Source organism: Centruroides vittatus, unplaced genomic scaffold, assembly GCF_030686945.1.
Source record: "Centruroides vittatus isolate TY-2023 unplaced genomic scaffold, ASM3068694v2 contig_799, whole genome shotgun sequence".
Classification (NCBI taxonomy): domain Eukaryota; kingdom Metazoa; phylum Arthropoda; class Arachnida; order Scorpiones; family Buthidae; genus Centruroides; species Centruroides vittatus.
The window spans coordinates 2,278,188-2,294,740 of NW_027122516.1; the positions used below are offsets into that span (position 1 = coordinate 2,278,188).

General features: G+C 33.8%; 2 protein-coding genes across 2 annotated transcripts; one reads left to right on the forward strand and one right to left on the reverse strand.

Moving 5' to 3' along the window:
- Positions 1 to 1,415: 1,415 nt before the first annotated feature.
- Positions 1,416 to 4,246, forward strand: LOC136981905 (serpin B12-like). Its single transcript, XM_067278292.1, has 2 exons — positions 1,416 to 1,438; positions 2,878 to 4,246. The coding sequence occupies exon 2, from the start codon at positions 2,878 to 2,880 to the stop codon at positions 4,006 to 4,008; it is 1,131 nt and encodes a 376-aa protein (XP_067134393.1). The 5' UTR covers positions 1,416 to 1,438; the 3' UTR covers positions 4,009 to 4,246.
- ND-B14.7 (NADH dehydrogenase (ubiquinone) B14.7 subunit) lies at positions 4,162 to 11,795 on the reverse strand. The gene is made up of 4 exons (XM_067278301.1): positions 11,585 to 11,795; positions 5,280 to 5,375; positions 4,607 to 4,726; positions 4,162 to 4,510 (listed from the first exon to the last, which is right to left on the reverse strand). Exons 1-4 carry the CDS (start codon positions 11,703 to 11,705, stop codon positions 4,302 to 4,304), a joined length of 546 nt encoding a protein of 181 aa, XP_067134402.1. The 5' UTR covers positions 11,706 to 11,795; the 3' UTR covers positions 4,162 to 4,301.
- Positions 11,796 to 16,553: the final 4,758 nt, after the last annotated feature.

Sequence of the window (16,553 nt, forward strand, 5' to 3'; positions counted from 1 at the left end):
TTAGATAGATGCACAACTCTGCTACTAAAGGAAAAGTATGATGTAGAGGGGCAAGCCACTTCTAATTTGAGGTGGAGAGCGCACATATTTTATATTAAATATATTAAAAATATGATTAAAAATTGCAGTCTGGCATTTTGACAATATCACAATAAATAATTGCTTGTCCAATGTGGTTTCTTAAGACAAAGTTAAAGATTCATATTAAATAAAATGGAATTTGATATACATTAATCTGAAATGAAATAATCTACAATTCTGGAATTAAAGTTGAAAATTAATAGTGATACAAATAGTGTAGCTTAAAGAGCAAGTTGGAAATAACCATTAACATAAATCACTTTTTTAAATTGACTGTATTTTATATATGGTATATAATTTCTATTTATCTATGAGATTATTGATTTCATCTCCAGGAGAGTCCTCTTCAAAGTTATTCTCTACTTGCATATACATGGTCATTACAACAGTTCCAGGACCAATCCTGTAACTTTTTTACTGCTATATTGCCAAATGTATTGATATGTAAATATTTCAAAACATAGCCACCTTCAAAATACCATTCATCCACAGCCACACACTTCTGTTAACACTTCTACAACTGTTCAAAATATTTCTGGAACTCTCTTTTTGGCAACTCATTCCATACATCTTCCATGGCTGTTTTCAAATCATGGTAACATTGCCCTTTTGATTAGTAATTTAATATTTCAGAAAAGGTAAAAATTGCAAGCCGCAAGATTACGTGAATAGGGTAGATGAGGAAACGATGCTGTGCCCGTTTTATCCAAACAATTTCGAACAAGAAGTGAATGGTACTCTTTCACAATACTCTGGTGCAGCATTCACTTCTTGCTCAAAATTATCTGAATAAAATGGGCATAGCATTACTTTACACACTTCCTATTTGCATGACCTTGCACCTTATGGTTTTCACCTTTTAATCAAACCAAAAGGCACTATTAAATGTGCAATATTTCCACAATGAAGTTGTTGTGAAAGCAACTGTAAAAGATGCTATGGAGTTTTGAACAGTTATACAAGTATTGACAAAAGTGTAGCTGCCAACAGATAGTTTGAAGGTGGATGTGTTTAAAATGTTTTCATATCAACACCTGTATGTACCACGTACATCACTGCAAATAAACTATAACAATAATGTTATAAACATCTAAAATTTAATTTCAAACATAAATATTTATTTAAAAAACAATCTTAAAAATTACTTCCAAATTTTAAATACAATTCATTAATTCAAAATAGCAATTTAAAAATATATCGATTCTAAAATTATAAACAAATTTAAAATCAATAATTATTTTTTATGCATTAAACAACAAAAAACTAAAGACAGTTGCAGGAAATCCTTAGGAAGTACAAATAAAAACTGATAAGTATTCTCTTTGTTAAATATTGGCCTACTCACTACACTTAAAAGGTAAGTTTCATTTTTAAATTCTAAAATCAAATCAAATATTTAAATCTTAAAAATTTCTAAATACAGTATTTAAATTGGAAATTATTAAATATATATTATTATTATTTTCTCCACGTTTTTATGCTTATTCTTTGAATTTAAGTCTTTAATATTGGTGGGAATCTATGAAATGTATGAAAATGAACATATAATTTACCCTCATAAATTTCTTAGTAGTACAAAAACTTTCAAATTTAGTACTATTTCTGAATTGCAAATTGATCTTTGAATTCTACTCAAATATCATTTGATTTGCAAGTATAGTTACTATGTTTCTTGATCATAAGTGAAACTGCTTGTAACGCGATTGCTTTCTTAAACTTTCCTCTAGACTATATCATATAAAACAGGGATGGCGAACCTTTTTGTGTTCGCATGCCATATTGTAAGCATACTTAGCTTTAAAGATGTTAATGCGTGCCAAAGTTTCAGATTTCGAATAACAATATTTAAAGAAATTAAATGAATATGCTTTAATTAGAATAACTGTAACAAAGCTGATTGAAAAAAAGATGATCGGATGATAAACTGAAAGGACGATTGAAAAAGACAGAAATCGTACAATACATTTCGTGCCAGATGATTTCTCCTTACGTGCCACTTTGGGCACGCATGCCATAGGTTCGCCACCCGATATAAGTATTATACTAACATTCAGATTTATTATTCATCTCAGAGTAAGGCTCATTTTCTTCTTATTTGTCATTACAAGTGTTTCCAACCATTATCATCTACAACTGGTTTTCAATTTTAAAGTTTTCTACCCTATTAATGTTATATTTTGTAAATTAATATTTATTATTAAGAGTTTATCACACTTACTTTGTAGCCACACTTATGCAATTTCACAACTTTTTATTATAAAATTAATACACAACAAAAAATTTACTTTGATAAAATGCATTTCGGGTTTTTTAATTATAATACCTCTTCAGTTATCATTCTTTATTAAGGGTTTTAAAGTGAAGACAAGAACACCAACAATTGGTTTACAACGTTTATAATTAACTCTTAAAATGTGATACTAGAGTGTTTTCTATATATTACAATAGAATTAAAACTAATAAATTTCTATTATAAACTATTATAATTTTATTGTGATATGTAGAAAACACTCTAGTATCATAATTTGTTAAGAGTTAATTATAAATATTGTAAACCAATTGTTGGTGTTTTTCTCTGAACTTTAAAACCCCCAATTAAGATCGTAAAAAATGTTTGATAAGACTTCTGTATGACAAACAGGTTCACAGATATATATAAAAAAAAAACTCCTATTTTTCATACCCTCAAAAATATTTCAATCAAAATTCTCAGTAGTAATATTTTATTTTAAAAGAATTGTCCCAATTTAATATAATTATGAAGAAACTGAAAATAATACTGCTTATTTTTTACAGATGAAATATTTCATTGTTCTTCTACTTTTCATGTTTTTGTTTTGTACTCAATCAAATGAATTCGATAACTTGGTAAAGAGCAACAATAAAGTCGCGACTTTGTTTTATAAAGAACTGAGAGATAATGATGGTAATATTTTCTTTTCACCTTTAAGTCTAACTATTAACTTTGCCATGTTGTACCGTGGTGCAGGATCAGCTATGGAAGGAAATATTCTTCATTTTGATGAAGAAATTCATGAATCTTTCAGAAATCTCATGAATGGTAGATTTAAAAACAGTTCTATAGAAATTGCAAATGGTATCCTCTTCGATAGGAAATTATGGATTAATCAGTCATATATAAAAGATATCATAAATTACTACAATCCTATGCTAGCTTCAGTTAATTTTCATGCAGATCCAGTTAAAATTCAACGATACATTAACGATTGGGTGAATAAAAAAACACACCATCATATAAAAACAATTGAATTATCCACTGATGATCAAACTACTTTAGTGTTTTTAAATGCTGTTTATTTCAAAGGTATTTGGTTGACTCAGTTCAATAAAAAAAACATGCACGATGACTTTTTTCAAAATAAGAATAATGTAACTAGCATAAAAATGATGAAGACAAAAGGTATTTTTCGTTATGCTTTCAATAATGAATTCGATTTAGATGTATTAGAACTCCCGTACAGTAATGATGATGTAAGTATGTTTATACTGATGCCTAGAAATATAAATGACATGGAAAAGATTGAGAATAACCTTTCCAGTGAATTGTTCGATCAAATTTTTTGTCATCTTACAACTAAATCTATGACTATTTTTATGCCCAAATTCTCTCTAGAAACATCGTACGATATGTCAAGATACTTAGAAGATTTAAATTTGGAAGGGTTTATTTACGGCATATCAAACATCTGTAATTGTGATAAATTGATGCTGGATGGAATGTTTCAAAAAACAAAACTAATTGTTGACGAAAAAGGCACAGAAGCCATTGCCGTGACTTATAGCAAAGTGTCTCTTAGTGGTTTACAATCAGAAATACAACTGAAGATTGATCGACCATTTTTATTTCTCATAAGAGATAGTGTAACGGGATTAATTTTGTTTCTTGGAAAAATTGAAGATTTGTAATTGCATTTAAAGTAGATTTTGTGTAATTATTATATTCTAAAATCAGTTGCTATGGAAAAACATTAAGCAATTCAAATATTGTTGTATCTATGCAAGCATTAATATATAAAATGTAAAACCCATTTTTATATAGAGAAAAATAAATGATATAAATTTACATATTTATTTCTGTTTATTGTATACTTCTAACAAAACTAAGTTTTGGAACAATTTCTTACTTATCTCTATCAAATATTTACCATAGTTGTAATTTCCAGTGCTTTACAATTTATGAAAGAAGCCATTACTTTCTTTCATCGCAAACCGTCAAATGTTCTACGAACAGAGGGACCGGGATCTTTCAAAATACTAAAATCATATAAATCTGGGCGTTCGTGACCTTTCATAGGAGTCACGTTATCCTCGGGATTCCAACTCCAACCTTGCATTAGAGAAAATTTCTTTGCAGAAAAAAATACTGCTAGGAGCATGCCCATTCTTATGCCTCGTGGAAAAGAATTAACTGAAAAATTTATAATTAAAATTATTTAGAATTTTTAACTAATTACACAATTTTAATTCAGAAAGGTATCAACATCAAATCAATCACCATACTTACACATTTTTCCATAAATACCACCAGCTGCTAAACCGCCAATAAAATAATTATAATGATCATCTTTTTTTCTCAAATTTGATAAGATACATGCTGTTGCACCTATAGTTGCACCCATTCCGGCTGAAATAAATTTTTTTGTAACTTTTATGTACAGATGATTAATAATATGATTTAAATTTTTAAACAAAAACACTATATTGCCATTATCAAGATAAAAATTAATGATAATGTTGCAGATCAAATTATGGTAACAATTCAAAAGTTAATAAGATATTTTTTATTTCCTTAATTTTTGGCTCTTTCCACCACTTGTGGGAACTACGAGGACCCTTTCTCCAGGTTCATTTTGAGATCAGCCAGGCTCTCTATGGGACCAATGAATGGCGAGAGATTTGGCTCAACACATATGGAACAAATTGCCCACAAAGCAATCCCAAGTCCTCCAGAGCTGTTGACTGACACACCTTAAGTCCAGCCGGTGGAAATTTAACATTTGAAGGTTACATTTAATTAAAACAAAACCAAATTTTTAATCCATTTAGTTAGCATTACATCTCAAATGATTCTGAAAATGAGTTTCTTGAATAATATCAGAAACTGAATTCAAAATTTGATCTCAACAAATGTAAGATTAATTAGTAAAAATATTTTTGTAAATAATCATTAACTCTACCAAAAGGGAAGCCATAAAAAGCAATCCTCTGAGCAGCAAGTGCATAAGTTGGAGGTTTATAAATCAATAGTGTGTTAAGTCCACCAAGTGTCACACCTAGAAAATAAAAAAGAAATACAATTAAAATAGTGTCAATGCAATATTTTAACTGGAAGATATGTACAAATTATGATACACAGTCATTTTAAAAATAATTACCAGTAAAAATAATGTTCTAATTAAAAATATATACAGGGTGTATCAGTACAGCAGTTACAAACTTTCAGAAGAGACAGAGTATACCTAGATGATGGGAAATCACATAGCAGTGCATGGTCGGAAACACTTTCCTGGCATGGAAGTGACAACACAAAATACAAGAAAGGAAGGATATGAACAGGATGAGAAAACATGTTTATTATTCTTAGTACAGCAAAAATGCTGGGACGTCTTTGGCTGGTGTAGCGACATCTATCATGTACACCAGCCCAGACTAACAATATAGATACCACCGACAACGGGGCAGATGAACACCGAGCAGGTGGTAATTACTTATGAACGTCACTTGCATGCAATGTGTAAACAAATAGTAAAACATAAAGGTGCTTACATTACATTTAGGCATAATCAAACTACGTATGCACTACTAAGAAATGAAGGGTGCCTGGGGTTTAAAGGATAACATGAAGAATGATAAGTTTGACAGAGTCTACCTATGTAAACTAGGTCCCTGTCTATGTAAACTAGATTCCTCAAACAGCATGTAAAAAAAAGCACAAATTTGATATCGACAGCATGGAACCATCCACCTCTCTGTCCACATATGCTTCTGACAACAACATTGAGGTTAAACTTCACCAGATGAGGTTGATACACAATAACTGGCATAATGACCATATTCGAGATTTAGAGGACTAAGATGTTTAACCTGTCCTACATTGTTCCTGAAAATGTGTGTTAATCTCATTGACCTGTGGGTTGATCTCGAAAATATTCGTTTTTGCATCAGAACGTTTTTTTAAACATCAGATGTCGCTACTTATATGGAGTTTCAAAATAAGTGACTCATATCAGAACCGTTATATTATCTAGTTTTCGATCAGCAGGATATTGAAATTCTAGGAATAGTTCTTTGTTAAAAATCACAAAGGAAATTAGGCCAGTTCGTCTCTGTTTTTTAACATAGCAACGAGTCGTAGATATAGTGCTCTAAATGAGTCAGAAGTGATTGAATATTTGTTTAATTTAGGTTCTGATGAATCCAAATTTTCAGACAGCAACGACGATTACATACCAGATCAAAATGTAAGTGATGACAGTGGTCCTTTTGATCCAGAAATACCATCTACAAGTGGATATAGAGGCAGATCACGCGGTAGTACTCAAAGTAATATTGTTAAATGACCGCAATTTAGTAGTGACAATGGATGGATTTGAACAAATTTCAGAAGTCCTCAAGTGAACAGTTTCACAGGACCAGCAGGAATACGATGTAATTTATGGAGTGATGCTACACCATTCGAGTGTTTTAGTATATTTTTCGATGATGAACTTGTCAACAAGCTTGTTTCAGAAACGAACAAGTATGGTAATAGTTTGCTAAACAGTGACGATTTACAAGAGAATAGTCGGATAAAAAACTGGAAACAAGCATGCTCATTTTGGAGTGAAAAGCTTCGAAATTTGTGAGTCACAAACAGGATATGTTTGGGATTTTATAGTTTACACCAGAGCTACTATTGAATATGGAAATTTTGAAAATAGGCAGGTGAGAAGGTTGTGCTAACCTTATTAGAACCATTGTTCGGTAAAAATCACAGGGTTTTTTTAGACAGGTTTTTCACCTCACCGACCTTAGCAAAAATGCTTCTGGAGAAACAAACCTATGTATGTGGAACGGTAAACAAAAATCGGATAGGAATGCCATGCAATTTTCCTGGCAGTAAATTGAAGGAAGGGGAATTTATAACCTGTGAGAAAGATGAATTGTCTGTGTTCTGTTGGAAAGACAAAAGGGATGTGACAATTCTAAGTACGATGAGTGACAACAAATTCTCTGATTCGGATAAACGTGACAGATCTGGGGAAGTAATAATGAAGCCAAATTGTATTTTAGATTATAATCGTAATATGGGTGGTATCGATCTCTGTGACAGAGTAATACACAATAATCCATGCATGAGAAAAACAGTAAAATGGTATAAAAAAGTGTTTTTTCATATGATGGATATTACACTATATAATGCTTGTGTTTTATATCGACAACATACAAAAAAACAAATATCATTTCTTGATTTTCATATGTCTGTTATCAGAGAAGTGATAGAGAAGAATCACACAAGCAGACATCTAGCCCACCGCGGTCGACCATCACATGAAAATCCATTACGTTTATCCAAATGGCATTTTCCCAGTTTTATACCACCAACAGAAAAAAAGAAACATCCATCCAGAGTATATAAAGTATGTTTGGCTAACAAAAAGTGTGCAGAATCACATTATCAGTGTGTACAATGTAATGTTCCACTATGTGTTGTTCCTTGTTTTGAGATATATCACACCAAAATTAACTTCTAAAATAAAATTTTTACATTCCCTAATATGTATATTTTCTGTGTGAAAAATATAAAGTAATTTGGAATGATACAATAGCCACAATTATTATTTTTCTAAAACGTGTGATTGCGTTAGGCTTAACATGAAAAAAATTCAACGTAGAGCGACACGCGACAGAGAAAATATTCAACATTGAATAGGTTAAAGCATGACAGTTATCAACTGTATTAACCACAAAGACAAAAAACAAATTTCATGCATGTAACAGGCAATCTGACCTTAACACTCCACACCTGCCCATTCACACTTTGCACTTCTGATTGGTTCATTTATTTTAATAACTTACTTGAATTTTAATGATATAAACATCAAATTCTACAGGCATTCCATTTAAAATGTTCCATTATAAAACTTTTATCTTTAAACCTGATGCAAACCTCAGAAGGAAGTCGAAAACATTTATATTTCATTAAAACATTATGTCACTGAAAGGACAGGTTTATTGTAGTGTATTTTCTATTACATTATTTCTTCTTAATTCATCATTTCTAATTTTAATCATAATTAGTTCCATATTAAGTAAAATAATCTCTGTAAATGCAGACACAAATTTTTGTGTCTGCATTTATAGAGCCCAGGAGATTATGAGGATAGATTGGCCACCAATAGTCCTAGCTCATTTAGTATCATTATCTCAAAAATGCAAGCTGGACTGCACCATTTAAAATCACACAATCCATCCCTAAATGAAGCATACACCTCATGAATAGAAACTATAATGCAAAAGACTCTCACACAGAGGCCCAAATCCAAAATTAGTTCCTAAAATACAATTGCAACATAACTGACCCAGACTTGGACTGAAGAATGTATACAAAATCAAACAAAATCCAAATAGGCCATGAATAATGCAGGGATTTCCCTATACAAATGAGATAAGTCACTATTCTCTGAATGTGACTGTGACATACCCAGACAAAGTACGAAACACATCATGAACCAATACACGTAAGAACATGTGAAGAGAACTAGATGGACTTTAGAGAGACATCACTATCGGCATTGGAATGTATAAGACAACTTCACATAAACACACAATAATTTTTACATTATATATCGTATTTCATACATGCATTATCCTTTCGGGGTTAATACCATTCCAATACAGGGAATACCCTTTTTGTTCCCTCCTACTATGCTTCATACTTTTTTGTGCATTCTCTATCTCTTATATGTTACAGATTTAATTAAAATTTGTTCCTTTCTTTAAGAAACATTGATATTTATTACAAATTGCACCAGCCCTACTTTAAATTAATAGTTATGGATAGGATACCTTATTAACTTTTAGAACATTCTAGGGTTGATGCTATTTCAATCTTCCACCTAAGGTCCTATTTGTCATTACATCACAGCCACGTACACAAAGGAATCACAGCTATATTTGGCAATACATGCAATCCTGTGTACATTATTAAATGTCTGTGTCTGTTTAAAAGGTCTATGTTGCATTAAAGCCAAATGATTGCCAGATTATGTCGGACTATATTAATAGTAACATTAATATAGACTGATACAATCCATTAATCACTTAGCTTTAATCTAAAAATTGGATTTTTAAGATGTTTATATTTGTATATGTTGCATTAATGTAAAAATAGGAGTTACTTTTAGATAATTTACTCACATGTGCTATAAATATATAAATAACCTAAAAGCAGTGTTGCCAATATTCTCTTGTGGAAAACTCCTAAAACTGAGTTCACCCTAAAAACTAAAACAATGGTACTTTTCAGTTAACAGGATGCCAGAAGACGATTGCAAAAGTCTACCACATTTAACAATTTAGCCCACACAACTGTGCCAGCTGCAAGTAGCCCACTTGACTGTTCGTGGAATACTTGACATTATATAGTTTTAGGGGGTATGATGGCTCGCCCCCCACACATATAGCAAGCAATAGCATAGCAATAGAAATGCAAGCAATAGCAAGCACCAAGGCGTGCGTTTATGAGCAAAGCACGTAGAATAGGCCGTACACCGTTACGTGTTAAAAACAATTCTAGGGTGGTGTGAAACCCCTCTTTCAGAGCCTAAATCTTATCCTTGCTGGCATCCCAATAACCAAAAAGGGAGATACTATAGATTACCACCTATGGAATTTCGGGACTTTGAGTATATATCTGAACTGAGGGGACTGAGACGAGTTCAACAATACACTACTTTTGGACCAGAGACGAAAAATAAGAAAGTTATCATAGTTTATTAATGCTTTCATACAAACAGCACCATAGTTGCTAGTGCTGCCATCTCGTGGTAAAGTCTGCAAAGGCAAGAAATTGCACAAACAGTCGAATGCCACTTCCTTTTTTTTCTTTTGTTCAAGAACTACCGTGAATCAATAACTAGTAACGTTAAACAATCGGTGACCTGCCGGTGGCTCCCCTCCCAGGGGGAGTCCGTCGGGAGCATGAACAGTCAAACGCCAGTTCCTTTTTCTCCTTTTGTTCAAGCATCATGACTTCCAATTGCAATAGCACGGTCGGCTCATAGTACTAGCCAACTGCAAGCGATAGCAAAACTGAAAAGCCGTAGCCCCCGAGATCGATGAGCATGAGGGTGTGCAAAAACGGACTTAACTCGAACTGTAGATGATCAGTGTGCTCATAGATCAACATCTGCCTTTGTTGAAGGTATATATGGCCGATTTGCCAGACTGCCTGTTAAACATGCGATAGGCTTAGCGGAGAGAGCGACGCGACTCCTGATCATCTCGTGATCGCCAAAAAAAGTGATAACTTTCTTATTTTTTGCCTCTGGCCCAAAAGTAGGGTACCGTTGAACTCGTCTCGGTCCTCTGAGTTCAGATATATACTCAAAGTCCCGAAATTCCATAGGTGGTAATCTATAGTACACCCCCAAAAAGTACTAGAACAATTTCCCCAAACAGTTTTGCTCCAGGTGCAATACACATCAAACAACTATTAGTCTTTTGACAATCCAGAAAAACAAATTTTCACTCTAGGGCACAGGTAGCACATTGCAAGCACAGCGGAGCAAAAGCATTCTACAACAAAGAAACGTTCCGAATCTCTTCGCAAGAACAGTCGCTAGTCGTGCGACTTTTGGAAGTTCCTTCCGATTGCCAAAACTTCATGACAAATATGAGTAGGGTCGCCAGACGTCTCAGATTGTAGGACTTTATTCTAAAAGCTGTTCCTACAACAAAGTATGGTAAGAGTAAGGGGTTGGCGGGAAGGGGGGAACCCCCAAATTGTCGACCCCCCTGTGCGATCAAATAATGTCTAATGAACCACACCCCTACGGGCGACCCTTCACGAGATATAGCCCCCCCAAAATCGGGCCGCGCGTCGCTCTGCTAACTCACGGCGAAGACTCGCTTTTAAGTATGTAGCACACACGACTAGCGTACGTCATTTCCGCAAAGTATCTTTTTATTTTTCCAATTTTAAATCTATTTCTATCAGACATTCACATCTACTGCACATCCTGGAATCGAAGCATCCCAGTATCTTATGGGAAAAACTCATTTTGTCCAGGATCTTATCCTCACGTACCTGGCAACACTGACTAAATTTCCCCCATCCTGCTGATTTCCTCCTAAATTTAGGGGGAAAATCCTAAGTTGGCATCACTGCATGTTACATTTATGTTATGTATTATAGCTTGATAAGCCTGTAATTTAAACCACAAGCATACTTGGAAACTGATTAAATATTTAAAAGAATAGCATGCTTCATCCTCCTTACCTATTATAGATCCTTTTAATGTCCAATAAAAAACATTTTCGATGCATGGTTTCTCCTGGGGATTTTCGAATAAATAATCGTAAGTTCTTTCCTTTATAGGATTTCGAAAACTTATTGCCATTTCATACGTAAAATATTATGTATTTTGTCAACCAATATCAGAAACTCCTCGACTTCACCTTCGTACGTTAATTCTACATTTAACCGCTAGAGACGCTGTCTGCTTAATCGTTGGAAATTAATTTAATTTTAAGAAATTAAACAATTGGAGTTTTTACCGTTTTCAATTTAAACTGTAAAATATTACGAATATAATTTATCAAATTATAATTTGAAAAAGTTCTAAGTTTAATTATTATTTAATTTTTGACATTTTTTTAACTATTTCGCCCCGTGGGCACTAAGAGGGCCTCTTTTAGCAAGCGCATTATGGATTCGGCAAGGCTCACAATAGTGAGGCCGAGTGGTAAGGGACGGAGGACGACATATCACGGACCAAATAATCCATAAAAACTCCCTCTCACTCAAACCCGAACCCTGTCTCTCTAAAATCTGTGACGGCCGAATGGTCCGGTCGTTATTGTGGCATCCTACCGCTCTGGAGGATCTGAGATCGAATCCGGACGGATCGAAAATTCCCTGAAACTTTTCAGATGGTGGTCAGTCCCGATATGTCAGGCACTGTCTCACACCACCGCAACCCCATTGTGGGCCTGGACGAAACCATAATGGGCTTGCTAAAAAGTGGTCCTCTTAGTGCCCACAGGGTGGAAAGAATTAAAAAGAAAAACCCATTGAATCAGTTACTACTTAAGATTTATAAAGAATAGAAGATAGTGGAACAGACAGGTAATTGTATCGTGTTATAAATGCGTAACGCCTCTGCATATTTCGTTTTATACATTTTTCCTCGGATTCGAACCTCTGTCCCGCGGGACAAGGTGAGGGCTGATGCTGTAAATACTTTTTTTTTTTTTTTTGTAACTCTTTCCGCCCAGTGGGCACTAAGAGGGCCTTATGTAGCAAGCCCATTATGGGTTCGGCCAGGCCCACAATGGGGCGGCGGGTGGTGAGGGACGGGGACCGACATATCCGGACGGACCACCCCCCGAAAAATTCATGGGGATTTCTCAACCCGTTCGGATTCGATCCCGGGTCCCCCAGGGCGGTAGGCTGCTAACCTTGACCGCTCGGCCATCCGGCCGCTGTAAATACTTGGCATGGATGGCCTTTTTTGAAATATACTCCAAGTGATACCATATGGACTCATAACGCGTGCAGTGGGGTAATTGGGGTAACGCTAGTACTCGGTTATTATATCATTATTAAATTTTTCTTTATGTCTTGTCGGACGAGAGCTACTAAGCTATAGTGCTCCGTGGTAAGCTGCAAGGACGACGCCAGCCAATGGGTAAGGGGGGGGGCAAGACGATGTAAATTGATAGAGGATATGAATTGTATGTAGGTAAAATAGAAACGATTCATAAAGTTTTAATCATTTACTATGTACCGGTAAAGAAATATCTCAAATTAAACATATTATTTAACTTACAAGAAGCCTAAGAAGATTATTTTAATTAAAACTTAGCATTTAAATAACTTTTTCGAATTTCTAGGGGAGGGCAACTGCTCCTCTGCCCCTCCCCCTGGCGACGCCCTTGGTAAGCTGTGACGTGCGATGTGACGTAGTTAATAATTATTTATATTTGTTTATACGCTGAGAATAATGTCTTTCCGGATGTCTTTAACTGGCCCTATTCAGACGTTACAAATGTGGAGAAAAGCCAGAAAATTCCACATGGCCAGCCCCTCCTCTGAACACTCCCAGTGGGACGGAACCGATTGACCACTGGTGGGCCTTTTATGTATGTTTTACGTGTATCTTTATATTTTCATTTATTCGTAACTTCGAATATCCGGCTATACACATTTGAAATATTTATTCTAGTGTGTTTTAAAAATGTTTGTTTTGTTCGAATGCAACCGATATTCGATTTAAATTTTTTGGGCACGTATCAGTTAAAGGGTTTAGAAGTGTATAAAGGACAGATGGGCGGCCATTCTATTATATATATATATATCAATAATACATTTTATATAATTAGAACACATTATCTATTAATAATTCACCATATATTTGTGTATGATATATAAAATTAAGGATTCGTTTCCAAATTTGTGTATTTAAAAATCTCAATTCTTCCAATTGCTGTTGCACAGAGCAAGTTTTCCAAGTTAAAATTAATTTTAAAAAATTATGTAAAACTTCGATTACTTAAAAAAATCCGTTTAGTTTGAATAACTCTACAGTAGACCCCTCTATAACACGGGTTCATATAACTCGGATTCGTATAACACGGCGAAAAAATTGCGATCGTGTTCGCATAACACGCTAAAAGAGACCAAGGTCCTATAAAAAGAGACTCGTATAACACGGTAAAACGCCGTCGCCGACTCGTGTCGCGACAGGATTGGTCGAATCTGGATCAATAGCGAGTATCGTACAAACCATTGGGTTTAAACAAGCACTGGACCTACTAAAAAACATTTATTATTCAACGGCCATAAAAATTATATTTTTATTAATGATGTCTCCAAAGTTCAGTGAATTTTTCGCAGAAAAATAACTTATCAGGAAACACGCGCCGGCCGTTCGACGAGACGCTCCGCGACGAAAACAAGCTTAAACAATGGTGTCTTCGAACGGTTCACACTCGATAAGTAATCCTATAATTTTTTGTTTATAGCATAGTTTATATGGATTATTCCCAAAAAATTATACGTGATTTGCAAATGTTGAGTCAAATTAGTTTAGAATCGATTAATTTTATGGAAGAAAACCTTTCAAACAGCTGTAGCCGCTAATAGGGTTGCCACCTATCCGGGCTTGACCCGGAGACTCCGGGATTCAGTGAGTTATCTCCGGGCTCCGGGGTTAATTAATATTTCTCCGGGTTGTGCAAGTTGAAATGAATATGTACAAAATTATATGCGTCGCGTATATTTCTTCCCCCGTGTACCAAATTACTAGTGTGGTGGTCGTTGGCTTAAATACATAACGTCTATAACTGGCATAGGCGCAATGCTGCTGCATGCTATGTAGTTGTACTCTATTGTACTCTCTTTTGTAACTGTTCTCTCAAGAGATATCTATTGAGAGTGACATGAGCATACATAGCTTACATAGGGGACAGTTTGATAATCAGTGTTCGTGTTAGTTGATGATTAATTAATGATAAGTTATAGAATATAGTTACTCATATCGTCCCACGCTCTAGTCAGTCTCGAGCAGGCTAAGTAGCGTTACATAACAAACTGTTCTGTTGACCCTCAAATATATATATATATATATTTTTAATTTTGATTTCGGATGTTTTTTGTCTCCAAATTTTTCCAAAAATTTTTACCCGCGCACGATTTTAATCAACGTTTAATGATGCACGTTTAACGCTTAATTGTTTTTTATGGGATTCTTTAAATCAAATTTCATTCATCGTTCTAAAGTTCTAGTGCACGGATTTTACTTCGGTAAAGTTATTTAAAGCTACTTTCTGATGTCAAAAACGACATCCAATAGTTTTTTAACTTTTTTAATTAATAGATTTTATTATATATACGTTTAATTAGGTCGGGGGTTGAAAATCGCAATAAAAAGTGTGATTTTTGAAAAATATTTAGAAATATTCGGCCAGCTAGTATTCACCCTACTTTAGACCCTTCACCTCCTGAGACTTATATGAAAACGTCCCCGGGTTTTTTTTGGTTTCTCAAACCCTCGTCTCCGGGCGAGACTAAGTTATGAGGTGGAAACCCTAGCCGCTAAACTGCACTTGTGCCGGGCTGTGATTGGCTCATGTATTTAAGTGACTCGTACAACACGGATTCATATAACACGGAACGTATCTACCGTGTTATAGGGGGGTCTATTGTATTGAACATAAACTATACGAAACTTTTAAAGTTTTTAAAAAGATATGGCAACAAAAGGGTTTATATATTGTACTTCACCGTAAATTTTAAAATAAACAAAGAAATCTTTATTTTGTTAATACCTTTTAATTGGAGTACTTCAATTGAAGAACCTCAAAGTATGCTATTCTATATTTATATTAAAATATTAACGAATTGCATTGATTTATTATATTTTATAAAAATGAGGAAATCAACAATGAATATTTTTAAAACAATTTCATTCTTCAGAATTAGTCTTTTGTTTCAGAAAAATTTTTGACAGATCTCTTAGACAGTATTTATTTTTTTAGTTTTAATTGATAATTTTTTCATCATTTCATCAACGATAGATATGAGTACATTTCATGGTAAGAAGAGATAAAATATTTTAAAAATAATTTTAATGTAGTATTAATAAATTTGGTTAGATATTCAAAGATCGAAAGCTGCGAAATCCATACAGAAATGGTTCATTGTGAATCAATACAGAAAACATGTCTTACATAATGCAGACGTAACTAGAAATATTGTCTTAAAAACTCTTCAAGAAGAATATATGAAAAATAAGAAAGAGTCAATGAAGTCCTTGCAAAAGTTGTTTTGCAAATTGCAATATAATAAAAATACTGTTTTGTATGTGATACCAGAAGAAGATGAGCGTATTTCAGACAAGGAAGATGAAACCAAAATAGAAAATATTTCTTCTAACAATGAAAATGAAATGCTCCAGGAAGCATGTCAAACACAACGAAACTTCCAGAGTAACGCAACATTACTCATGGTAGCATTTAAGAAAATGCAATATAAATCGGTCATTGCCATCCAGAAATGGTATCGGATTTTGAAATATGGCGAAAGAAAAATATCATTTAACACTAAATTAATTATGAGGCATAAATTAAGAAAAGAAAACAATGTAAGTGAATGTATTTAATATTAATATCATTTAAAAAATTATTTGTTAAATATTAATATTTACAAACGAAACAATTTATTGCAGCTTTCAAAATTCTGGATT

What these genes read in the sequence shown, in the direction of transcription:
- LOC136981905 (XM_067278292.1), top strand. Translation starts at nt 2,878, where the DNA reads ATGAAATATTTCATTGTTCTTCTACTTTTCATGTTTTTGTTTTGTACT.
- ND-B14.7 (XM_067278301.1), bottom strand. Translation starts at nt 11,705, where the DNA reads ATGGCAATAAGTTTTCGAAATCCTATAAAGGAAAGAACTTACGATTAT. An exon ending in ATTAAAAGGATCTATAATAG is followed by an intron (nt 5,376 to 11,584) that starts GTAAGGAGGATG and finishes TTTATTTTCTAG; the next exon opens with GTGTGACACTTGGTGGACTT. An exon ending in TGGTATTTATGGAAAAATGT is followed by an intron (nt 4,511 to 4,606) that starts GTAAGTATGGTG and finishes TAAATTTTTCAG; the next exon opens with TTAATTCTTTTCCACGAGGC.